This window comes from Prinia subflava, chromosome 3, assembly GCF_021018805.1.
Source record: "Prinia subflava isolate CZ2003 ecotype Zambia chromosome 3, Cam_Psub_1.2, whole genome shotgun sequence".
NCBI lineage: Eukaryota > Metazoa > Chordata > Aves > Passeriformes > Cisticolidae > Prinia > Prinia subflava.
In genome coordinates this window covers 36,783,049-36,807,821 of record NC_086249.1, presented here as the reverse complement: position 1 = coordinate 36,807,821, position 24,773 = coordinate 36,783,049, and the positions used below count along the sequence as shown (strand labels likewise).

Below are 24,773 nucleotides of genomic sequence, written 5' to 3'. Positions count from 1 at the left end.
CTTGTAAAAATAAATTAATAAAATACAGAGCACCATACTGCTATTACTTAGCACCTATTAAACTTTTTTAAGAGATAAAAAAGCCAGATAGAACACAAAAAAAACCCCACCAAACAAAAATATTTAAGCTCAATAGGCTGTTTTTAAAAGTGCAGATCAACAAAAGAGTTTCCCTTATTTCAGTACATTTAGAAGAATGGTTTTGAATTAACAAATATTATTTTAACTGGCTTGTTTGAATCACAGGAAAGCTACATTAAGAAGGCATTAAGCAAAAGAGCAAAAAACTCTTTATCAAGTCTACATAAGCTTTATTGTAGACGCTAAAAAAACAAACAAAAAAACCCCAAAAGACCAAAAAACCCACCCCCAAAACCACTGCCACAAAAAAACCACAACCACAAGAAAACTGAAAACCTCCAAACAACCCCCTCCTTTAAAACCAAGCAGAAATAACAAAAGAAAGTCATCAATCTGTCACAATCATAATATTTATATTATTCCAAGCAACTAAGAAATCGTATTCCCTCTCCTATGGGTTCCCAAAGAAGCAATACTGTCATTTAATCCAAGCATTAAATTGATGTCCTTCCGATCCAGATGTTCTGTTCTCCCCGTCTCACAGTATTATTTCCTGGCGTTTCTAACAGGTATTTCCGAATGTACCACCTTATGCAAAGCTCCCTTGAATAACCGCCCCTGCATTTAGCTTACACTACAGTGATCAGTCCTGAGCACGTCTGGGAAAGTCTCTGACACAAAGTCCCGCAACAGCATCGATCTTCAACAGAGGTACAACAGCAAGCAGGTCAGAGTAAATAGGCTCTGTTAATCCAGTTGTGCACAAAGAAACAGAAAACGGGAAAACAACCCCACCAACTTACCTGTTATTCTGAGAAACCTAAACCATAATGCTTGGAGTATAGAGACTGCTGTACATCACACACACGAAGTTCTCCTTTTACACCAACTTACTATACACCAAACACAAGGTTATTTTTGTTAGAAAGGGTTCGATCGAACCTAACTTCTAAAACATATACAGAACATCACTTCTGAACACTGAACTTGTGGGCTCTGGCATCAACGTGCTCCACGCCGCAGACACAAACGCGGGCTGACTTTTGAGAGAAACCTGGATACACATCTGATCCACATCCTGCGTTCACAGCGGCAGGGTGAACCGTAGAGGGAGGCATGCAAAGCCACACCAAAGCACAGTAAGAAGAGCAACCCCCTAAATTACTAGCTGCTGAACAGATAGCTCCCTGCATCCCTGCTGAAGGCGCAGGCCGGGAAGAAGACAAGGCAAGTGCGGCCGGGGCAGACACGGTGCAGCCATTTCGCCCGCGCACCAAGGGCCCCGCGGCCGGCACTGCCGGAGCCGCGGGCCCCTCCGGGAGCGGGCGAGGCGCCGCGACCCGAGCCCGGGGCAGTGGCTCGTTCGCTCACACATGCACGGCCTCCCCCGGGCCCCGCACCACGCGGGCCTCGGATCAGGCTGGGCCCGGGCCCGGGCCCGCGCGGCAGCCTCAGGCCACGGGGGCTGCCAGCACGGCCGAACCGAGAGGAACGGCGGCACCGCGTTACCTCGGCGTGGCGCTTCCGAAGGAAAAACCCCCGACTGCTCCTCCTCCTCCTCCTGCCCCGGCGGCCGCCGTGGAGCCCAGGGTGCCCGCGCCGAAGGAGAGGCCCGCAGACATGGCGGCGGCGGCGGCGGCGGCGGCGGGAGAGCGGGCCCGGGAGGCGGCGGCGGGGGCCGGGCCGGCGGCTGCGCGGGTCGGTGCTGGGCTCGCGGCCCCTCAGACCCGCGTGGCGCCCGGCGGCACCCAGCGCGCGGACGGACGCCGGCCACGCTCCCCTGCGCGCGCCCGGCGCGGTGCACCACGGGACGGCCCGGCCGCCCTTAAAGCGACAGCGCCGCGCGGGAGCTGGGCTGGAGGGGAGCCCTGCCATCGGCGCGTCCCACCCGTGCCCCAGCACCGCCGCGGGGACCGGACCGTGGGACAGGCTGAAACGTGAGAGGTTCCCCCTCAGCTTCAGGAAACATTGCTAGAGTGACCGGGCACTTACCAGCTTGCCCAAATAAGTGGTGGTGGGGCCTCCATCTTTAATGATTTTTAAAAGTGCTACTGGGCACCTCGGGAGACAACAAAAAGAGCCATCGTCCAGGAATGTCCCCCTGTGCACAGACTGAAGCAGAGGCTTGGCTAACCAGGGAATGGCTCATTCCCCACACACCTACTGTCACCCCCTTGTTAGGAAAATTAACTCAAGATGCCAGAGGTTTATGTCCAGAAAGGAGACAGAGGAGTCCTGTGACTTTATTTGAATAAAGTGAGACGCTGGGCATTTCCCATGGGGTCTCTAAAATTGTTGGGGGATGCAGCCCCCTTTTTATCCTAAGTTCCCAACCACATCACCCTTTTCCTCACTGGCTGAGGTACTTGGAAGGTACAGAGTTCTCAAAACACCTATTCTACAGCCCTGTATAATATGCACCCCTCTTTTGTTATATAAAAGGAGAAACTATTCATAATTCTATTAGGTCTTTGTTCGTTTTTTCTAGGTTCAAGGATTTAATACGACCTTGGCTGAGCAACAGTCTGTTTTGACTAGTTACATTTTCTAGAATTGGTATTTTCTTCTGTTACTTCTTTATCTGTAAGTTCCTAGCCCTATCCACAGGCAGCTTCACACGGGTCTGTTTGTAAAGACACATTCATCTTATTGCTTTCACCATCGTGGGAGCCATGGGTCCAGTTCTTAGGCATCCCCATGGGGGAGAAGACTGGTTCAGCCCATCAACTGATCCCAGAAATTACGACAGAGTCTTCCCTAACTTCTCCTCATTCTTAACTCACTTTTATGTTATTTCTCTACATCTAGGTGGACACTGAGGGACCATAGTCATACATCTCAGTCAGTGAGGGCTGGTCATACCTTGGCAGACAGGTATCTCAGAATAGTATCTGAAATAACCTGGTGATGGGAATATGCATCAGTCCAAGGAGAGTGATTTCGCCATGGTTGCTGTTTCGACAGCAGCACGTCTTCCTTTATCTCCCTTGGTTTCCAGCTGCTGTGCGGCCTATCAGCTGGAAAGCACCACCGAATTCCCACCTCCGCAAGGGTTTTGACTGAGCCTGGCCACCGGGTCTCCCCTCTGCTCCACTCTCCGTTAAGTTCCCCCTTAGGTTGTACTGTATATGGGAGGTCGGGTGCGCCTACCGCGTTCCACCCGGGAGTAAGAACCGTGTTTTCCCCCATAACTTCCTCACGGTTTCCTCTTTATCCCCCGTCGTTCTCCCACGCCGCCCTCCAGCCCTTCCCGCCCCTCAGCCGCTCCCGCCGCCCGCCGCGCGGGGGCGCCGCGGGGCTCTCGGCGCTGGCCCCGGCTCCGCCCCGCTGGCGGCGCGGCCCCGCCCCGGAAGCGCGGCGGAGCGGCCGCCGGCCCGGCTCTGTGGCGGCGGCGGCCGAGCGGGCAGCGCCATGGAGCACATCCGCACCACCAAGGTACGCCTGGTGCTGCGCCACGGGACACGGGCGCCAGGGGACTGTGGCGCCGCCAGGGCCCGCCCGGCCCGGCGCGTCCGCTGCGGGCGAGGGCGTCGTTGTTTTGCCTCCCTCCCGCTGTTTTGTGGCTGGTGCCTCCCCGCCAGGGGCTCTGGAGCGGCCCGTGCCGCTGGAAGGGGTGGAGGGCTCTGGGCGTGCTGCCCCGGTGTGGCTGTAATAAGAGGAAGACGCTAAAAATCCTGGTGTAAGGATTCTTGTGGTGGAGTGCGGAGCAGGAGAAGCGAGCTGGGAGGGGATTGCAGTTGTTTTGTTTGTTCTGGGTACGATTCCGTAGCTTTTTCTAGTTTCGGAGGCAAATCGGTTGTGAAAACAACTCATTTGTTTTCTCCTTTCCGAAGACTCCAGTGTGTGTTGGTAAATACGCAGGCCTTCAGTGCATCTGTAATGCGTTAGGCTATTAAAAACATGTTAGCTAAGCTGTAGTTGACATTTTGGACTTCCCTGACTTTTATTGCCTATTATTAGTGCGTCAGTCTTTATATAATGAAGGTGCAAAAGAAAGGTCTCTCTTTTTGTTGTGACTAATTTTTAAGTAAATGTAAAGTCACAGCTTCTATGGAATTAAATTTCTAACAGTACCTTTCTCACCTTGCTCATCATCCTTGACTGCAAAGGTTGCTGAAAAGACTCCCCCTATCTGTTGGGTCCTGGAAATTGTGATTAATTCCTGAACCTGGTAGTCTGACTTTAAAGTAGATTTATAGATATGTTTAGAAAGGGAGCATTCATCGTTTGTGTCCAAGTAGTAAATTTATAACCAATAATTACATAAAGGAACAGGCTTTTTTTTTTTTTTGAGTAATAGCTTACATAACTTTTATATAAATGTGTATAGCTGCTTTTGTTTTTCATGCACATGTGTATATGCGAAACAGATTGGAGATAAGGTTTCTTTATCAGCCTGTTTATTCACAAACATGAAAGTCCGTGTTTGGAAACCTAATACTGTATTGTTGCAGTCAGTAGCTGATTCCAAAATGAAAGTTAGACTAAAGCCAACGGGTCTTGATGATCAGAGTATCCCTTAAAGTTTCAGACCTGAAACTGAGAACAGAAAGGCTGCAGGTTGCTGACTTCTCTGCGTCTGCAGTGATCACATTTCTGCAAAGTGTTTTCCCTGCTGGGGAAAAAGATACTTCATGCAGCAATACAACTGAAGTGAGAAAGAACTCTATACAAGATTTACAATGAAGCAATTATTTTTATAATTCATACCAAAAATATATACATTCTAAAAAATCAGGGTCATGATAAGAAATTGTGTGATATTTCTTTTGTTACAACTGTGTTACTTAGCTTTTTGTAAGCTGTTGGTTTATCGAATATCCAGAGAGATTAAAATGTGTCTAGGTGAGCATTACAGGTATAGGAAGCAAGAAAAGTAAAGTACAACCTGCACTGTGGGTCCTGAAGGTTCACTTAGTGTGTAGCTTCAAGCTGGATCTCGTGCCAACTGTTCTGAGACATCCCTGCTTTTTCTATCAGCATTCCTGGTTTTTTTCAGTTTAGTTAAGACATAGTGAAATAAACTTGAAATAACAGTGCAGTCTTGCATAAATGAACTGCTGTGCAGGGCAGCTGCTCTCCCCGGGAGAAGGTGATGGAATAGGTTTTGTATCTCCTCCAACTTCAGTTGGCTAGGAGTGTTGAAGTTAAAATTTCCTTAGAACTGTCAGCACAGCTACCTGAAATTGAGTGTAGTTTGTGAAATTAAACTGTTTTGTGAAATTAAACTGTCCAACAGGTTTTATATTGAATAAGGAAGTGAGGTCAACTTAAAAATCACTTCTGAGAGTTTTATATTTAACTAGCAACAAATGATCAGACTCAGTTTATTAAATGTGGTGGTGAAATAAAGAATATGTGATTTTACAATGTATCTTGATAGTATCCTTAATTATATTTTAAAGCAAAATGTGATAGGAAAGACTGAAAATTCTTCAGCCAAACCTGTTTGCGTATTTGAAATCAAATCTGTATTAGTGAAAATACTGCTGGATTTTTCTCCTGGAGATGGAAAGTTTTGCTTAGTTTGACTGCTATATCAAATTAAAGAGCAAAACAAAAAGGTGTATGATAAGCTGAGTACCCGTTTAAACTGGTCTGAGTCAAGTTTAAATGAATATGTCATCTGTGGAGGCTGAATCCAACTAACATTTCAGTTGTCTGTAAGAAAAGTTTGTCTGTGACATTGCTTTCAGAATTCTTGAAGACTACCTAGGTAAGTGGAAGTTGGAGCACTAATGCCTGTCCTCATCTAATGAAGAAATACAGCTTTGAAAAAAGTTGCCTTGTTACACGGAAGATAAGGAAACCTCAGATGCCAGGACTTTGTGGATTGTGTTACTGGAGCAGAGCTGCAGCAGTTTCTGTGCACTTCTCAGTTTGCTGGGGAGGGGGGGCAGTGCCTGGTCCCTGGGCAATTACTGCTGCAGGTCTGACCACTGTGAGCTCTGTGTTTTGGCTGTGGTGTATTCACTTGGGCCACTCTATAGCTGAGGACTCGGTGGTTTCAGCATAATGTATTTCGATGTACTGATGCATGTAGTAACCAATTTTTTTGCTTTCTAAACTGAAGTCTAGAATATTATTATTGTGCTGACTTCTAGTATATATTTGTATTTCCTTCATTCTGCTCTATATTTATTAAGTTGTTTTTTTAACTTTCAAAAGCAAAATTAGGTCTTTCTAGGTCATAAGGAATACCTAATTTTTTTTCCTTTTGTGCTTTTGGTAGGTAAATACATCTGTACATAAGAATTAAAAATTCTTAACGTGAGCACAGTAGATGTGGGCTCTCCTTTTCGCCTCCTCTGGGTGCTGGTCTTGCTGGTGTGGAAGTTTCTGGAGTTCTGCTGTGCATTTAATGGTGGCACGGAGCTTTAACTTGGCATTAATGAGACAGTGCTGCCAAGAAATAGAGGAATGTGTGGAGATAAGCCATTTGCCACACTCCTTTCCTGTTCTTGCACACAAAGAATCGTGTAATGCTTGTTTCAAACAGAGCACTCTGTGGAGCCCAGAGTTGGGAGGAACAGATAAAAAGCAGGCTATCTAGAAATACTTTTGCTTTTGAAATGTTTTCCACAGGATTGAGATAACAATGTTGATAGAATACCAGAAGGAGTTGTTGGCCCTTGTGAGGCTCAAGCCCGAATTATCTGCTTCAAATGCCAGCACAGTCCTTGAATTTCTAGGAGATTTTTGTAATTATTAGTTTAATGCTTACATTTCATTAAGAATGTATTTTGACTATGAGGCAAGGTTATAATAATATAGATTTTTGAAGTTGGGGAATTTATAAAATACAGTACATAGCTAAAATGGAAGTCAGGAGAGCATAATCTTTATGGCTTTGAGTGTGCAGGCAGCCAATAAAGCATGTTGCTGAGATCAGCTGTTAATTCAGTGCTGGCATCTCGATATCAGGAAATTGTTAGTGTGTGTTTGCTGTATTTTGGGGAAGCAGCCCAAAAGCATAGTAATTAATAATCCTGACTTTTAAAAAAACTGAAACTAAAAAAGCTCAATATTTTTGTATTTTTAGTTGGTCTCAAAGCTTGTGACCACTGTAGTTTGGCCTGAATACCCTTGTGTGTGCTGCATTGTGTTTCCTACCACTTTCAAAATTGTTGCACAAACTGACAAAGCCTTTGGTAAGTTAGAATTAAAATTTCTGCAGAATTTCAAAATTAAGTTTTATTCCCCCTCCCCCTTTTGTTACAGGTAGAGCAAGTGAAATTGCTGGATAGGTTCAGCACGAGCAATAAGTCACTGACCGGAACTCTGTACCTTACAGCAACTCATCTGCTATTCATAGATTCGAGCCAGAGAGAGACGTGGGTAAGGATAATGAATGCTTGTGGCTCAAAGGCATGGGGTCTCCAGATGCATTTCTTCTTCCTGATCTAAGGTTGAATTTGTTTACTAAAATGTTCTTAGCTGTTCTTGCTACTCTCCTCCTTCACGGTATCATAATAAGTTAATAATTTACAGGCTGTGCTCTTGCATGACACTGCTGCAGTTGAAATCAGGTCATGTTGAAAATTTTGACTTTTCCTCAAGCTGCTGTAGTTTCTTTTGTAGCTTTCACTTATAATTCTGAATGCATGTGTGGTGGTTTTCTTTAAATAACTGACTTGCCCCATAATTCTGAGGCAGGAGTGGGAGCCTGATGCATAGGTTAAGTGTCAGGTTTAAAATTTCAGAGTTAACTTACCTGGTAATTAGATTCTGTCTGGGTTAAATGAGCTAGCAAAAACTGTAAGATCTCAGGTTTGTGGAATATTGAAGATAACATGCACTTTTTTAAAGCAGTAAGCAGCTGTTTCTTCACAAGTATTGATCTCTGGAATAAAAGGTTTCAGATGGGGCTGCAGCTTCTTGTTGACCAGTACCAGTGTTGTGCGATCAAATCTGGCTAGTACAGTACTTCCCATTGGTTTGTATGCTCAGTGCCCTGATGGCACACATCTGGACATCAAACTGTGGCTGCCACTGGAGCCCAGGCACCTGACTTGAGTTAGTGCCTTAAGTCTTCCATCCTCCAGGAAGAAATAACATTATCATCTCCCTGGCTGTCGTTAATTTTTTTTTCCTGTAGATGTATTTTGCTTGATTACCTTTAATTCTGTATCCTGGTTATCTGACTAAATGCCTCATGGTGCTTTCAAGAAAATCGGTTTTTCTATTATTTGTTCTTGAATACAACATACAACTTTGTACAAACCAAACTGTTACTCTTTCATACAAAATGGGGTTTTGGGGAGAAGATGATTCAGAAGCATTACTTGCTTGCATCTCCCTATGCACTACATTGAAAGGTTTCATTCTGGGGAAATTGGACCTATACTCCAAGTACTGCATTTCTGATGATAATTCAAGTACCAAGTATAATTATCATAATGTCTCCAAGGTAGTCGCTTTGCAAATGCACATTTGGCAGCATAGTTTTCAGGTGCCTGTCAAATTCTGATCAATGTTTAAGAGGATTTGATTGCTTTAGTGAGGTAGTTGAAGTTCTGTCAAGGACATCTTGTTCAGTTGAGGTAATGTGCAGTTGAACAGCCGTTACTTTCTATGTATTTACCTAAATCTTGTGTAGGTTTGCCACACAGATAAATCTGTGGAGGGCTTTTGTATGTCCATCGCTGTGACAGTGCTGTTGAAGTGGTCATAAACGTTTAGCTGAGAAGCTGTCATGTTTATTTAAGACAGTAGGTAATACAGGACATGTTTTTCTTAAGTCCTGTTCTGTCTGAACCTGTTAAATGCTGGAATTCTGAAATCTTCAGGATCTCCTGTATCTTTCATACATTGAATTCCTTTCCCTTATTTCCTTTATTTTGTCTGAAAATTCTGAAGTTTCTTTCTGTAGATCCTTAAAAAATATAGATATTCTGTCTGGACACTGTCTAATGAGATATAAGCCTGTCAATTAACAACGTTAAAAGAAAACTGAACAACTACAGTGGAGTTTTACATCTCAGTTTTGCATTTAGAAGAACACTTCAAAATGACAGAACAGAATAACTAAAGATTTCTACATTTTAGTGTCCTGATCAAAATGGCTTTCTTGGATTTCTGCTTCTAAATGTATTTCTATTTATAGCTGACTGACAAAATTAGTCAAAATCCATAATCAGCATTGCTTAGTGTGTTGTCTTACATCTGCTAATCTAAATAGTGTGCAGTTCTTATTTTTCCTCAGCTTGCTTATTCTGTGAATTTTTGTATGTCACAGATACTACATCATCATATTGCTGCAGTAGAAAAACTTCCTTTGACTACTTCTGGCTGCCCCCTTGTCATCCAGTGCAAGAACTTCAGGATAGTTCACTTTGTTGTACCCAGAGAGAGAGATTGTCATGACATTTATAATTCTCTACTTCAGCTCTCAAGAACAGGTAATACTTGTAGCTGTAAAGGACTTGGCAGTATATGTGTGGATAACAAGCTGTGTGTGTGTAAACCGTATTATAGATATATATATTTTTTTTTTTTTAACACACATTATGTAAATTCTCACATGGGCTTGGTATATAAATAGGTTTTTTGATTAAATATTAATCAAATAAAATCAAATAAAAATTAATTAAATATTAAAATGTCAGAAGCTGTGTTGTCTGGCTTTTGTATGTCACTGACGTTCCTTGACAGAACGTCAAGGGAGAGATCCCTTTATGGTTTTTTGCATTTCTAGTGTTGGTCCTGAAATTGTGACTATAAATCTGTATAGTCTCTCTTAATTGTGTGTTCCAGAGATTAAAAACCCACTAAGCAAATCAGTTGTTACTAATTTCATGCAGTTTCAAGAATAAATCTGAAATTTTGATGCCAGAATAACATTACCAATTCAGCTTTACAAGAGACTTCTGTCAGTATAGTATTTTACATTTTCTGCTTTGTGTTTAGAGCAGTGCAAAATGTCATCTGTCATAAGTAAATGCATACTAGGAAAAACAAATTTTTGAAAGTTTTTCTTTAAGGGAAACTTTAAAACTTCCTTTTTTTAAGGTCAGGAGATGTAAATTTCAGTTTTTCCGTCCCAGAATAGTTTGTTCTTTCAGATCCTGTGAAGTCTTCTAATAATTCTGCCTTTTGCCTTAAGTTTGTCAGTCTTCATTTTGTGACTCTTATGGCTTTAGAAACGTCTCTTCTGAAATAGGTCAAGCACACTCAGGAAAACTTTCATAACCTACTTCTGACTAAGTATCTGTAATTGTGTCAGTTAACTGTTGGATAGTTGCAGAGTAGATATTTCAGGCATGTCAGGTATCCATTATTTAGTCTTGCTTCTGTGAATCTTGAAGCCTGAGACTTCTCTCTGTTGCATATTCTTTACCTTTTAGCAAAATATGAAGAACTCTATGCCTTTTCTTATAATCCAAAACAAAATGAATCCGAGCAAGTCAAAGGTTGGCAGCTTATTGATCTAGCAGAAGAATATAAGAGAATGGGGGTGCCAAATGATTACTGGCAGTTGTCTGATGCAAATCGTGATTACAAGGTAAGCGTTGTAATGGAAACCTGTTCTGCTCTGCATCTGTCTCTGATGAGGCCTGTAGAAAACAGCTTAATGCTATAAAATCACTTGGCTTGCAATAGAAGCAAAACCTTGTAAGTAGAGAGAATTTACTCCTTAATCAGTATGCAGTCTCACACCTTCCTAATTAAAGTTTTTTCCCTAGGCCCCATTGAGAGAGCATGTGTGCATGGATGCGTGGGTTCTTTGGGATTGTTTTGGGAGATGCTTACATGTTTGAAGCCCAGCCCCAGTGATTCTGGTGCTCTGCAGCTTTGTGATGTCTCTCTTAACTGAGCAGGGTTCAACTTTGGCATTTTGCAGTGCTAGTTGTGGTGGTGTGGCTGATTTTGAGATTAGATTTCATCTTACTTTGTAGTCTGCAAGTATTAAAAATGAGGGGAATCATTTTAGTGTTTCATTTGAAACGCATTCTTAGCATTTCTACTGCAGAGTTTCATTCTGGAGAGGGAATGCTGGTATGGTGATGCTTGGCTGTGTAACTTGGATACCAGTTTGTACTACTTTCATGCATGCCTTGTCTCCTTTGACTGGTGTACATTTGTATAAAGAAACATGGCTGTGTTTATCTTTTGTGTCTTCATTCACCTTACATCTTTCAAATTGAATACAATACAACTAGATTAGGCTTCATGTCTTGCCTATAAAATTCTTTCTGTGTATCTTTGTCTTTCAGATTTGTGAAACCTATCCTAGAGAACTTTATGTTCCCAGAACTGCAAGCAAGCCCATAATTGTTGGTAGCTCCAAGTTCAGAAGCAAAGGAAGATTCCCAGTGTTGTCATATTATCATAAAAATAAGGAGGTATGGTGTCACTTCCTTTTACTGTCAATGTGCTGAGAAGTATTTCTCAATGCTTGGCAGTAGTTCAAGGGTTGGTGAGGAGGTTCAAGCACAGTGCCTCGTCTGGCAAGGGTGTGACTCAGGATAACCCTGAATGCAGCTGACAGGAGTAGTGCCTGACAGGATGCAGAGTAAGCCTAGCCAGTTCAAAAGAAGTCCTGAAGTAATCAGTTGATAATCAGATGAATCTACTAAAGTTTTCAGAAATTAACATTAAGGTAACTGGGCATAGCTTTCTCTTATGGGATCTGTCTTCCTTGGTATATCAGAAATAAAACCTGTTAGGTCAAAATGGTAGGAAAAAAATCCAAACAGATCCAACAAAATAATAGAATTGGTTATTTGCAGGGTAAGAAAACTCTACAGGGCAGGAAATAAGATTTTGCAGAGGGTGTGTAAAGCAGCACATAGCTGTCTCAGCTGTGGAAGGAGAGGAGTACTGTCACCTTGCTGAATTAAAGGATTTGTCTGATGAATGTGAAGCTACTAGATGGATTTGAACATAATTACTTTATTGTTTGAGTGTTGGAAGATGTACCTGATATCTTCTGAAATACAACATATCATTGAAAATCACATTACAAAAATTACATTAGATGATAAATTACACTTGCAATAATAAAATCATGCCTGCCTGAGTAAAACCACACATAATTCATTCCATATTAAGGGGGTAGCTTACTTTCCTAAATTGTAATTTTTCCAGGCTCTGCTTTTAGGAGGTTTTATGTCAATTATGTAAACTGATACCTTGCACATGAAGATGAACCTGAAAAACTGTTTTGATGAATCTTTAGATTTAAGTTGTAGGTACTATGTTTGGGGGGTTTCCAAGGGATGTGCTTAAAAAGCTGGAACACCTGAACTTTATTCAGTTTGCTGGTGCTATCTGCTGAATGAAACAATTTGTTTCAGTGTCTTTTGAGATTTTTGCAAAGCACTTCAAGTACAGGCATTAAACTGATGCTGATTTGTTCTTTGTTGTCTCTGGTAGGCTGCAATTTGCAGATGCAGTCAGCCTCTCTCAGGTTTCAGTGCCAGGTGCCTGGAAGATGAGCACATGTTGCAAGCCATCAGTAAAGCAAATCCTTCAAATCGCTACATGTACGTCATGGACACCAGGCCAAAGGTAGGGACTTGGGATGCTACAGACAAGCCTCTCCTCCTGAGTATTGGAGTGCAGGGATACTATGTAATTCTGAAAAGTTTGGAGCCAAGTATGAGTCCATCATGAGCAAAAATGTTTTAAAGATAAGGTTAGGCCTTTCTATTCTGGTGTTTAATTACTTGTTTTCTTGAAGAAGTTGAACCTGTCCCAGTACTCAGCTGGAATTCACAGAATATGCTGCTGAGCTTTGAGAAGGGTATTTAAAAATATTCTTAAATCATAGTTAAGAAGTGAACAGTTGAGTGGGATCCAGATAATTTTACCTGTTTGAAACTAAATTCTCTGATGAGCTCTATGCAATCTGGCTTTGAACACTTCCAGGATCCACAGCTTCTCTGGGCAATGTTTTCTAGTGCCTCATCATACTTGATCATTGTCTAATTAATTGAATTCTTTTATTTTATTAAGTTGAATTATGTTATGATCTGTGTTACAATGTGTGGCCAATACTTGCTTTTTAGACCCATCTTTATTTCAATTAGTATTAATTTCACTCAAGTATCTGAACATAGAAGCTGAAAATGTCTGGGTCTTGCTCTTTCCTTTGTAGCTGAGATGTTTGTAGTGTCTTTACTGAGAAATGTTTGGATACAAGTAAAGGCTTATTAGTTAGGAATATGGAGAAAAGAACAGGAACTACTAAATGCATTATTCAGACGTGCCAGCTCTAAATATAGGCTTTTTTAAAATACATATATACTATCTTTTTCTTAAACTTCACTACTTTCATGCTGATTTGCCACAAACTATATTAGAATCTCTTTATACTACATGCTCCTGTGTTTTTTTCCAAATGTATTCGATTGAAATTGTCTGACTTTTGTTTCGTAATTTGATATTTTTATTCCAATAATGTTTTTCAGTATTTTTATTTTCCTCTTTTAAGCTTAATGCAATGGCTAACAGAGCTGCTGGGAAGGGCTATGAGAATGAAGACAACTACTCAAACATTAGGTTCCAGTTTGTTGGCATTGAAAATATTCATGTCATGAGATCCAGCTTGCAAAAACTCCTGGAAGGTATGTTTTAAGTCTACTATAACAGTATATTTGAAAACAGGGTAAGTATTTTTCTGAAGTCTTCAATAGTAGGTTACACAAACTGCAATGACGTTTCTATGGTTTATTCCAGCTCTGTGTTTAGTATGTGCTCTATGGTAATGAATTACCTTAAACCTCGACCTCCAAACTGTAAACCCAACTGAATGGAGTTACTTCAAAGAAATTGAATGGCACATATGTCTTTAGTGAGCTTTGTTAGTATGTCAGTGGGAAAGACTGCTGTGTTTTCCAAGTGTGTGTCTGTAGATACATTTTCATTTATGGAATGTCAGTTCTCCAAGGAGCACTTTGTTCCACTGAATTCACAATAAGCATAGGATCCACACAAAATTTGAGCTCTTTGACTTGTGAACCACTTCTGTGCTTGTATGTGGTTGTAGAGAAGGGGGCAGGGGGAAGTGAGCCACTTCACCATACCACTGCCTGCCTCTCGGTGGTGAAAATGCAGAGGCAGAAGTGTGTAATTCATAATTCTGTTAATATTTTATTTCGGTAGACAGCTGAGAGAAATTTTAAGACATTTTGTGGATTCTGAGATTAGAATGCAGTGGCAGAAGTGAGGCTTCCACACCTGATAGACAGTGTCTGTATAGGTGCTTGGCGTCTGGAATTATGCGAGTATTTCTAGAGACAGAGAAGGTTTACACTTGTGTGGAAGCCTAATTTGATAAGACATGCTGTTACATTGATCAAGAAATCTTACTAGACTAGTGGTGTAGTCTTCATTTTCATTGATCCTGTATGTGCTGCTAACCTATTCTTCAGGCACTGTGCAGAGAATCCTACTGAGCTGTGATAATATGGATCTTTATGGTTATTCCTACATGTATTTTTCCTAAAGGAAAGATGAGAAGCATGATCCTGAGCTTGAGTTTTTAGATTTGTGATAATCCCTCTTTCTCTTACTAATACGTTCAATTCTAGAAAACTCGCTAATAAAACTTGATTGTTGTTTTAATTCTTTAAGAGACCTGCTCCTGTGTAATAATGTCTGATGCAGAAGTGTGTGCATCACACAGTTAAGCTTTAAAGACTTCATATTCCTTTCATTTGAAAGGAATCCCAGCAGCAATACTTACTAAATATGTGTCTGTAACTTTAAGGATAGGATTTGTTTTAGTTTTTTTCCATGTGGAGAATTGGTTTGTTTAAACACTATTGAACAAAATCATGAGTGATCTCTATTGCTTGTTTTCCATATAACTTTTTTTGGTGAATGAACACATTTACCTGGTAACTGTGTTCAGTTTGTAAATTGTTTACATATGATCAGTCTGTATGATTCGCTATAGTTTTGCTGAATGCCACTTTAGAAGTAGGAGCATCTTCAGGGCTAGGAAAGACCCTTAAAATTTAGGGATGTATGCAATAATTTACTCTTCAGCCCCTTGCAGAAATGGGCTATCAGTGGAATGATCAGGAAGAAAATGCCATGAAAATGGTTCATAACTTAGAATGAGGAAAATGCCATTTAGCTTCTGTGTACTCTCTTCCCCTGAATGTGCTGAACTGAATGTTCTGAAATCAGAGCATGATACCAATGACACTGTTTGTTCAAGCAGCACCGTAACTGGGACTGCCCTCAGCTGTTTGGGCTTTTTATAACAAACAGCTCTTATTCATTGTTTGATGATTGTCCTGCTCCTTGGCTCTGTGTCTGTCTGCCTGATTTCCTTCAGAATCTAAAGATTCCACTGGAAAGCTGAATGTGAAACAAAAACCTTCCCAACATCTTCATGTAATGGGACTACACCATGGAGTGTGTTAGGGGGATTTACAGTGTATTCTTCATTTTGGATTCAGCTGTTACTTAAATATCTTGTATGCACTGGTTCAAAACTTTTCTAAAAGTTTTCTTCAGTGTGAACATGATGACTCTGTCGATGAGCAGACTCCAACACTCATGGGAGAAACTTCACATAGACTAAATCTGTAGCTGTGACATTAAGTACAAAGTTCAGTTTTTTATGTATTTAAATTACAGTATTGCATAACAGAAAGGCTTGAATTCTGATAAGCAAAAGGGGTTGGGGTATGTCAAGAGGGTGGAAGTGTGTTAACTGAGGGGATTTTGTGAGTTATGTAGAGTTTTCTGTATAGGGCAAGGGATTATCTAGGTTTTTTTATTTGTTAAAAAAAAATCCCCCATCCCTGCAACCTGCTATGCTTCACTCTGCAGGTCTAGTCACCTCCTGAACTGCTGCCTGAGGCTTTGCTTGTAGTATGAATAAGGACAGTCAAGCAAGGGAACATTGAGGTTTTGGGGCTCATGTGCCTGTAGGGCTTGTGTTTTTTATGGTGGGATCCATACAAGCAGAACTATCTGGAATCCTATTTTTTGTGAAGTAGCTGAATTATCATAGTGGTTCTATAAATGGTACCATAAATCATCTTCGACCTTTTAAAATACCATAGGGAACTGGAAAATAACTTTTTTTTTTCAGCATATAAGAGTTGGAACAGTATCAGTGCGATTGATTTAATCACCAACTAGTATAAAAATGCCTGTGTTAATTCACAGAAAAGGGAAGTAACTCTGGGGGCTCAATATATGTGTTCTATCTTTGCCTTTGTTTATTAAAAAATAGAAATCTAGCTAGAAAGGGGAAATACTGGTGGTAAAATATTTCTGCCAAGCTGAAAATAGTGATCAAAAGCAGATTCTGACAGCAGTATCTGGGTGAAAACACACTGAGGGCTGGAAGCCCATTTATTTTCTAGCTGGAGAGCTTGTGCTTTAAATCATAAGTTACAGAATATGTAGGTGTGCTGCCATGAAGAATACCTCTAGACATGGCTTTGTCTGTCCAGTTCCTTCTCTGCAGATGTTTGGATTTCCAGATTCTTTACTGTTTTCAGTTTCTTTCCTTTACTATAGAGTGGTGGATGTGTTTGTGTATTGTTGTGACTGATAAGTGTATGGAACCACTGGTATAGAGAATGACTTAATCCTTTCAGCTAGCTCACATTCTCATCTCATTTCCTCCTCGTGCCAAATCTTTTGGAAGCAGAACTCTTGCCTAATGATGCCTCTCAAAGACAGGGGAAAGCTAGCTTGCTTTTACTTCTTTTACAGATATTTACAGACTAACCTTTAAAAGTAGGGCTTCTGTCCTGGGGTTTCTTGATGTTCTGTTACCTCATTGTGCTGTGGTTTGCTAGATCATTTTGTAGATGATGATGATCTGTGGGTTTTAGAAAAGGTGCTGCAATATTTATTTGGAAGCCTGTCATTCTTCTAGTATTCAGCAGCACTTGGCACTGTGAATCTTCCTGAGCAATGGGGAGTGTACCAAAATTTGTTTGACTGAAAGCTGAGAAAGATTTAGTGCAGATACAGGAAAGCTCTTGGAGGCAGTGATTTGAGTTTATAGCCCTCATTATATCAGGAGACTTGACTGAATATGAAGCTGCATCACAGAATGATTTGGTGAATTTTGTTCTCTGCTCTTGCTGCTGACTCACTTCCTCCCATGGCCAGAGATAAAGATGATTTTGCAGCTGTTTTATCCCTACTGCTGACTTTGATCTGTAGAACCTTTTTATTTTCATCTGGGGCCTAATGCTTTAGAATCATAAAATCATTTAGGTTGAAAAAGACTGTTAAGATCATGAAGTCTAGCTGTTAAGCTTAGTGGAAAGTAGGGTTCCACTGTGGAAGAGGCAGATATTTTTGTGGCTAGCAGCCATGGCTGTCTTCTCTTAGGATTACATATAGCTGAAGCTATGTCAGCCAGCAGATTTTTTTTTTCATTACCAGAAGTTTGTCATGTTTGGACATTAGCGTAACTGTGTGAGTTACTATTAAAATTGTACAAGAACCAGATTATGTCTTACATGTGAATTGATTCTGTGTGAGAATCTTTCAATCTACTCCTGCATCTCTTGCTGCTATACTGCAAAGCATCTTTGAGTTCTTCCTTGCTCTCTGAATTGATGTTATTGTTATAGGATCCAGATATTTTAGGGAAGAATGGTAGAGATCAGTCAGAAATGCAGTGTGTCAAGTGTGAAGGTAGACAAAATTTCAATGGATTTCATTCATCCCTGTGTCCTTGTGTTGCACTTACTTTATTCTCCTGAGCATGGTGGAGGTGATGAAACTGTGGCAGCGTGACTACTCTGAGCTGCGTATATTGTCTGGATGCAGTTACTTCCCTGCTACTAGTACTAATTAAGTATTTCCAATGAGCCTTTGGCACTTGCATTGCCTTCCTTGGTGAGACAAGAGTAAGGCTTCCTGGTGGGGATAACCAGTGTGTTTACTTGGAGTGTTATTTTGTCAAAAAGACACAAAGATCTTATTCTAGCCGCTCATGGTTATACAGTTCTACAGAGTTGAATTCTGACTGGAGAACATTTATAGTACCCCTCCCTTAACTATTTGACTAGAAATCTTTTGGGAAACCACCACTCAACTTAGGACATAGGGCATTAGATACAACATGCAGTTATTCTTCTTTCTACATTGCAAGGTCTAGGTAGCTACAACTGTTTAAGGCTTTTTTTTAACTCTTGGTTTCTTTCAGTCAGTGGCACAAGAGGTTTGTCTGTCAATGACTTTTTGTCTGGTCTGGAGAGTTCTGGATGGCTGCGTCACATCAAAGCTGTGTTGGATGCTGCTGTCTTCCTAGCCAAGGTGACTTGCATGCTGCTGCTTTATTTGATGGGAAGTTGACTTCCTACTAAAAAAAAAATATGCTTAATGTTATGTAATGTGTTGACATATTACAAAATTGATCTTTTTGGAGATAAGTGTTTAGTATATATACCAGTACATCTAATACGCTGGTAAAAGTATTATGTGTTGCTTTATGACTGGAGATATTAAACATTCCACCCAATGTTCTGGGATTTTTTGGGTGCTGTTTGGCCATCTTTTTGGGAGACAAAGGGATTCTTGTGCTTCCTGGTTCTCTAGGTATTTTTGAAAAGTGTAACCAGTTTGGTGGTGGATGGAACAAACTATTGTTTAGTGTACTCCGAAAAATAGGACTGGGACAGTAATTGTAGAGCAGCCAAGGTGGCTATGCTGACTTCATTTGGCAAGGAAATAGGATTCTGTGAATAATTCAGAGGAACAACTGCCTTTGCCAAGTACTTACGAAGCCAAGGGCTTGATCTGATGGTAGTGGGTAAAGAAAAAACCTGGATCTTTGTTTTTGCTAAGTGAAATAACAAGGAGTTATCTCAGTTAAAAGTGAGTGACTGTCCTAAAGATGACCTCAAAAATGTCTGAGCCAACAGGAGCTGATTTCTCAGCTGAAGCTAATAAGCATTTCCTAGGCCTTTACTATTATGTAGCATAATGATGAACAAGTGATACCTTTAATGATATATTGACATAGTTGTTTTTTTTTAATCTGTACTCAGTAATGTGTAATCTAATTATTAGTAGGTTTTCTTGCAAATTTAGTTCTATAAGGGACAGAGAGAGAACTGGGAACCCCTGTAGAGTTTAGTTTATGCAAAGGTGGTAGTGGAATTTCTTTTCAAAGAGTTTTCTATACTTCCATGGAGACAAGTTCCTACTTTCTGATACTATAAATCTTTTCCTCATAGTAAACATTTTTCTTGCTTTGTTAAATAAGATGGCCTATGCTATGAGTTGGAAATAAATTTGGGTTTTTTTATTTATTTACTAGTTTTTGACTTCTGTCTAGAAAAGAACATTGATTAAGAAACAACTGTGTTTTGCAGGCAATAGCAGTTGAGAGTGCAAGTGTATTGGTGCACTGTTCAGATGGCTGGGATAGGACTTCCCAAGTTTGTTCCCTTGGAGCTCTCTTGCTAGATTCCTATTACAGAACAATCAAAGGATTCATGGTAAGCAGACCATTGCAATGTTGAGTTATTCCTTGGTAAAGAACAGGTGTAAAATGTTTGAATGTGAAAGGGATCAAACATACTGATTTTTTTTTTTTGGTAGTCAAAAGTGTAAAATGAGATTTGCAGTATATTGATAAATACTTCATATAGAAATACTTTACTACGTCACAAAAATATTTAAAATAAAAAAACCTGAAACACAAATAGCAGAGTGCTTTAGTCACCCTTCTATGGCATAGAAGGATTCCAAAGTGCTTATGTGAGGTAGCACATGTACTAAATTACAACAGCTCTGTGCTGCTGTAAAACAACATTTTTGTCTGTCTCCAAAGCCACATTTTTAAAATCTAAAAGTGACAGTTTCCACAGTCATAGAGATCTAGAGATGTCTAAGCAATCTAAATTTCTTCATCTTTTTATATAGAGAGAAGAATTTCAAAACGATTATTCCAAATTTTGGACTAGGAAAATCAACAGTGTTCTGCAGTGCAAGGTGTTATGGGAACTCCTCAAGGATAGTACCTAAAACTAGTTTAGTGTATTGTTTAGAATTAACTGCCACAAATATTACAAGCACTGAAAGTGAAGTTGAGAAAGAATTAGAAGAGGATTAATTTGTTGTGAATAGTGAGAATGTGTGCAGTAATCTTTAGGGAAGTAATTTTAATCTTTTTGGGTTCTGATTAATCCTTGCTTTCCATTGAATTTCTGTGAAGGTCCTGTGTTCTTTTTGATGCTTGATAGTGTGACTTAAGTGATAAAACATGATAGTGTTGATATGAGCAAACTTACTGCTATAAATGTTAGAAAGAATATATGATGTGGTTTTATGTAAACTATGATAGCAGGCATGCAGTACTAACATTTTTCTTATTCTTTGCCATAGAAAGTTGATAATCTACTAGTTATGCAACATTTTTCTTAAAATTATCAATTACCTGATTAGTAAGTTGCTTAATGTTTTTAATAGTTTTTTACAAATGTACTTTGAGAATCTCATGAAAAGTTTCCAAGAAAATCAAGAAGCTACAAAGTGATAAACAGCTGTTTCTACTTGCCTAGGTCGGGTACGGGTATACAGTCTCTAAAAGGTCTTACAGCATTTTAATATCTAAATAGAGATACTAAATAGAGTGGTTTATTTACAAAGCATGTATCTGAAGGTGCGAGAGTTCTAAGAGCGGCTTCACAATACAATCAATTACAAACCTAGGCAAACAAAGTCTAAATGAGACAATAACCAAAGCATAGAAATCTTAACACACACAACTCTAATGAAACAGCAAACAAAGCATAGAATTCCTAACAAGCAGAACTAGTAAGACTATAAGCAAAGCACATATCTGACATTACAGCCTCTAGGTAAATCAGCCTCCCATCTGATCCCAAGCAGGATTTTCCAACCGTGGGGTCACAATAACAGAAAGGGAACACAAGATCACAGATCCCAGACAGGGGTCCCGGCCGCGGGGATCACAGTGGCAATGGGGGTCCCGAACTCGGCAGAGTTCCTGAAAGCAGGATCACAGGGGCAAGGAGGGGTCCCTGGGGTCCTGCACCCTCACAGGAGGAAGGGACGGGACCCCAGGGCCCAGATGCCAGGCTACCTTTAGATGATACCTTTAGAATCCCATTCGGCTCCCTGGCAAGGCTCCTTCCTCAGGCTGCAGGAGGTGGAGGTTGGATCGATTGATCGGATTGATCACTCGACCAATTCCTCCCCCTGACTGACTGACACAGAGGCTTTTTATCCCAAATTGCAAAATGCATATTCATATTTTTTATCTACACACTAACCAATCTAGGTACAATTCTAAAGTTCGTAAAACTACGAAGATCAGCGTCAAAACCTACGCACATAGCATATCTATTAACGTAAAACTCTATCTTACTAGCATAAGGTTCTACCCTGTTGTACATAAAACTCATACTAAAAATTATAAACAGTACCCTACTCTATTTTTGTTATGTCTGTACTCTATCACTAAGCCTAAAGCTGTGTCCTTCTACACTGAACTAGGACTTAGGGCATGTAAAGCTTAAAGCTAAGGGTTCATTTTCTACTTTATATATCTAAAGCTTTTATATATTCTAATTTTTCTAAAGGTTTTAGTTCAATCTCTGTACTTCTCACTCTCTGTGGAGGATCCATGGAAACATGGACTCTGACACTACTGTAACTTATTGGACTCAGATTTAAAGTATAATATATCAATACCCTGTGGGGTTAATACTGTAGGTGTAGGATTGAGTAATATTTTACATAAGGTTTTGGTTTTTTTACCCTCTAGGTCTTGATAGAGAAAGACTGGATCTCCTTTGGGCACAAGTTCTCTGACAGGTAGTTCACTCCTATGATACAGTAACGTGTAAACAGCAAACTGAGCTAAATATTCTTGACCATAAGACAGCTTGTAGATGTTGCATTTGTAGCCACACTGCACCAGTTCAGCAATGAGTAAGCTGTTTGCAGTAGACAAGGCACTTCTCTTGCTGCCTACAGTGTATTGTAGTTTATTCAAATACCTATTGGATAATTGATTTATACTGCAGATGGAAATTTTTAGTGCTAGCAGTGCCTTGCTTGCAGAAGTTGATGACTGCAGCAAGGTTTGTATAGACAGTGCAAAACCAGTCTAAAGCTACATCCCAGCTATTTAGGCAATATGAAACACATAGTTTTGGTATTTTTAAAGATAAATTTGCATTTATGTTTACTTTGATGATGAAGTCACACTTACCTTTAGAAGTCCTCTATCTTAAGAGTTCTGTTTTTTCCCTTGAACTGCCTATCATCAGCTATGACAATAGCCTTGCTGCTATTTAGTGCTTATTAGTTTGCTTTTAGCTGGTATACTCCACATGTTGACTGTTAGAGTATTAGACACAGAGGAACTTAACTGTCTTATGTTGCTATTTTGTACTTAATATGGATGTGTGATTACTTATAAGTCAGAAAAACAGGTTAAATATAGACTTATTTCTATTCAAAAATTGCCCCAGTTCTTGAAGTTAGCTGCTCAATTTCCAAATCAAAGCTGGTGTCAAATTAAGGTGCTGTCATTTAAAAACAATTGCAGCTAAGACTTTCTTGATTTCTTCTAACTTAAGCCAGTTTCAGTCTGTTTGTGGAATCTTTTCCAGATGCTGTCAGTTGGATGGTGATCCGAAAGAGATCTCGCCAGTGTTCACCCAGTTTTTAGAAAGCGTGTGGAATCTGACTGAGCAGTTTCCACAAGCCTTTGAGTACAATGAAGCTTTCCTCCTTCAAATCCATGAACACGTCCATTCATGCCAATTTGGTAACTTCCTTGGAAACTGTCAAAAAGAACGAGAAGAGCTAAAGTAAGCTGGCTCATTGTAATGTGTCTTTTGTTTATTCTGGCAGACTCAGCACTTCCATGTATCATCTTCAGTTTAGGCTCTGAATAGAGGAAGGATTGGTAGCACTGAAACCTGTGTTGAACTGCATCAGGGAGCAGTAGTGCTTCTTGTGCTTTTGCATGCTGAAGACAGTCTTTCTAATTCTAGTAGAAAATCACATCTTTTTCATAGGGAAGGTTAAGGTTTTCCTGCTCATCTGGGTTTTTTTCCCATCTAAAAGTAGATAAGCTTAAGTTTGGAAGAATCATGTTGTTTTCTCTCCCAATCTCTTTTTAGGTAACCCTAAAATTCTTGCCTGCTCAAGACTACTCATTTAGAAGTATTAGTAGGATATCTTCAATGTTTTTGGCTGGAAAATTTCTGTGAAGTTTTTATCAGTTCCTCTCACATTGTATTTTAAAAGTATTTATTTCAAGGAGGCAAAACTTGCCCACCATAAGCAGTATCTTCTGCTTGTTTGCTTTCAGGCAGTGCATTGACCTCTATCTCTTTTTGCTTTAAGACTCAAAGAGAAGACCTATTCCTTGTGGCCGTTCCTTTTGGCTGAACAGAAGAAATATCAGAATCCTCTGTATAATCCGGATTTTTCTCCAGAACTAACTGTTTTGGAGCCTAATACAGTAGCATTCAATTTTAAGTAAGTTTAAATGAGATACAGTATCTTTTCTTCAGCTCTGTCATTATCTGGCATAGTTAAAACTGTCTGTTTTGTGCAGGTTTTGGAGAAATATGTACCATCAGTTTGATCGAAGTATGCATCCCAGGCAGTCTATGTTCAACCTTATCATGAACACGAGTGAACAAAATAAACAGCTGGAGGAAGACATTAAAGAACTGGAAGCTGTAAGTAGTACAAAATGTGTGCTTGTACTTGTGACCTTTGCTTCAGATTTTAGTTGTTACAATGCTGCTGGCTGTCACATGAATGTCACTGCTGTGTGGCCTAGCACTTACTCTGTGTAATGATGACTTGGACTTTCACTGCTTACTTCTGTGATGAGTGCTCTAAGGCACTATTTTTTCTGCTTTATTAATGAGCTCTATTATGTAAAAGTGCTACTATCAAAGCCTTACTGAAGGTAAGTTTCACAGGAGCTTAACCTACATTAAACTATCTTGGATAACAAGGTATCCATGTAGCTACAGCTGTGTTGCTAAACTAAGGAACTGAAAGTGTTTTATTTCTGTTATAGCTACTAAAATGGAAGCAGTAAGTATTGTCCTTCATTTAACTTCATATGCAGGTGCATGCTGTTGTAAGCCATCATAATTATGGGTCATGTATGTTGTAATGTTTTTGTGAAGACAGGGCTTAATCCAGAGATCAGATGTCTATAATTGACTTCTAGGTGCTGCAGTAAACAGCCAGGAAAGGCTGATTGATACTTCTGTTAGTCAGGGTGCTGAAGCTTCAGAATAATGTCTTTCAAGGAATGCAGAAGTCTTCTGCTTATCAGTTTTAATACTTGTGTGCGGACAGAAGTGGTAACAACTCCTGTATATTACATTGAGGGGGAGAGGGGGAAGTACAGCTTTTCTAGGAGGAAAGATTTTATTAGATTGATTCTACTGTAAAGTAATGAATGCAGGCCACTCAATCTAATACTGTTTCAAATCTTAATTTTATATTCAAAAATATTTATACAATGAAGCAGCAAGGTGAAGAAAAAAAGGAATGTAAAGAATAAGCAAGAGAGAAAGGAAAGTCTCAGCTTTGAATTTTCTAGAACCTCATTCCAAGATCATAACTTCACCTGAGCCTACATTTCTCACTTGAGTGATGATGAGATGTAGTTGTTGGAAATCCTGATGCAGACTTTGCTACTGCTGTTTCCATCCATAAAAGGTTCATGCCAAGAGACACCA

General features: G+C 40.1%; 2 protein-coding genes across 3 annotated transcripts in view; one reads left to right on the top strand and one right to left on the bottom strand.

Annotated features, from left to right (window-relative positions):
• The window catches only part of NUP58 (nucleoporin 58), a 36,055-nt gene extending 34,101 nt beyond the window's left edge, over positions 1-1,954 (bottom strand). The window contains exon 1 of one of the 2 annotated variants that reach the window (XM_063394695.1): positions 1,591-1,954. In XM_063394695.1, the coding sequence (XP_063250765.1) occupies positions 1,591-1,703 (113 nt within the window). In that variant the 5' untranslated portion in view covers positions 1,704-1,954. The remainder of the gene's footprint in view (positions 1-1,590) is intronic. The other variant, XM_063394694.1, reaches the window with a different exon arrangement.
• Positions 1,955-3,408: 1,454 nt separating this feature from the next.
• MTMR6 (myotubularin related protein 6) overlaps positions 3,409-24,773 on the top strand; it is a 28,199-nt gene continuing 6,834 nt past the window's right edge. Inside the window, exons 1-13 of the mRNA XM_063394693.1 lie at positions 3,409-3,516; positions 7,303-7,419; positions 9,320-9,482; positions 10,428-10,585; positions 11,298-11,426; positions 12,460-12,594; positions 13,520-13,652; positions 18,224-18,333; positions 19,395-19,520; positions 21,815-21,864; positions 22,668-22,868; positions 23,410-23,544; positions 23,624-23,750. Of these exons, the coding sequence (XP_063250763.1) occupies positions 3,493-3,516; positions 7,303-7,419; positions 9,320-9,482; positions 10,428-10,585; positions 11,298-11,426; positions 12,460-12,594; positions 13,520-13,652; positions 18,224-18,333; positions 19,395-19,520; positions 21,815-21,864; positions 22,668-22,868; positions 23,410-23,544; positions 23,624-23,750 (1,608 nt within the window). The 5' untranslated portion in view covers positions 3,409-3,492. The remainder of the gene's footprint in view (positions 3,517-7,302; positions 7,420-9,319; positions 9,483-10,427; positions 10,586-11,297; positions 11,427-12,459; positions 12,595-13,519; positions 13,653-18,223; positions 18,334-19,394; positions 19,521-21,814; positions 21,865-22,667; positions 22,869-23,409; positions 23,545-23,623; positions 23,751-24,773) is intronic.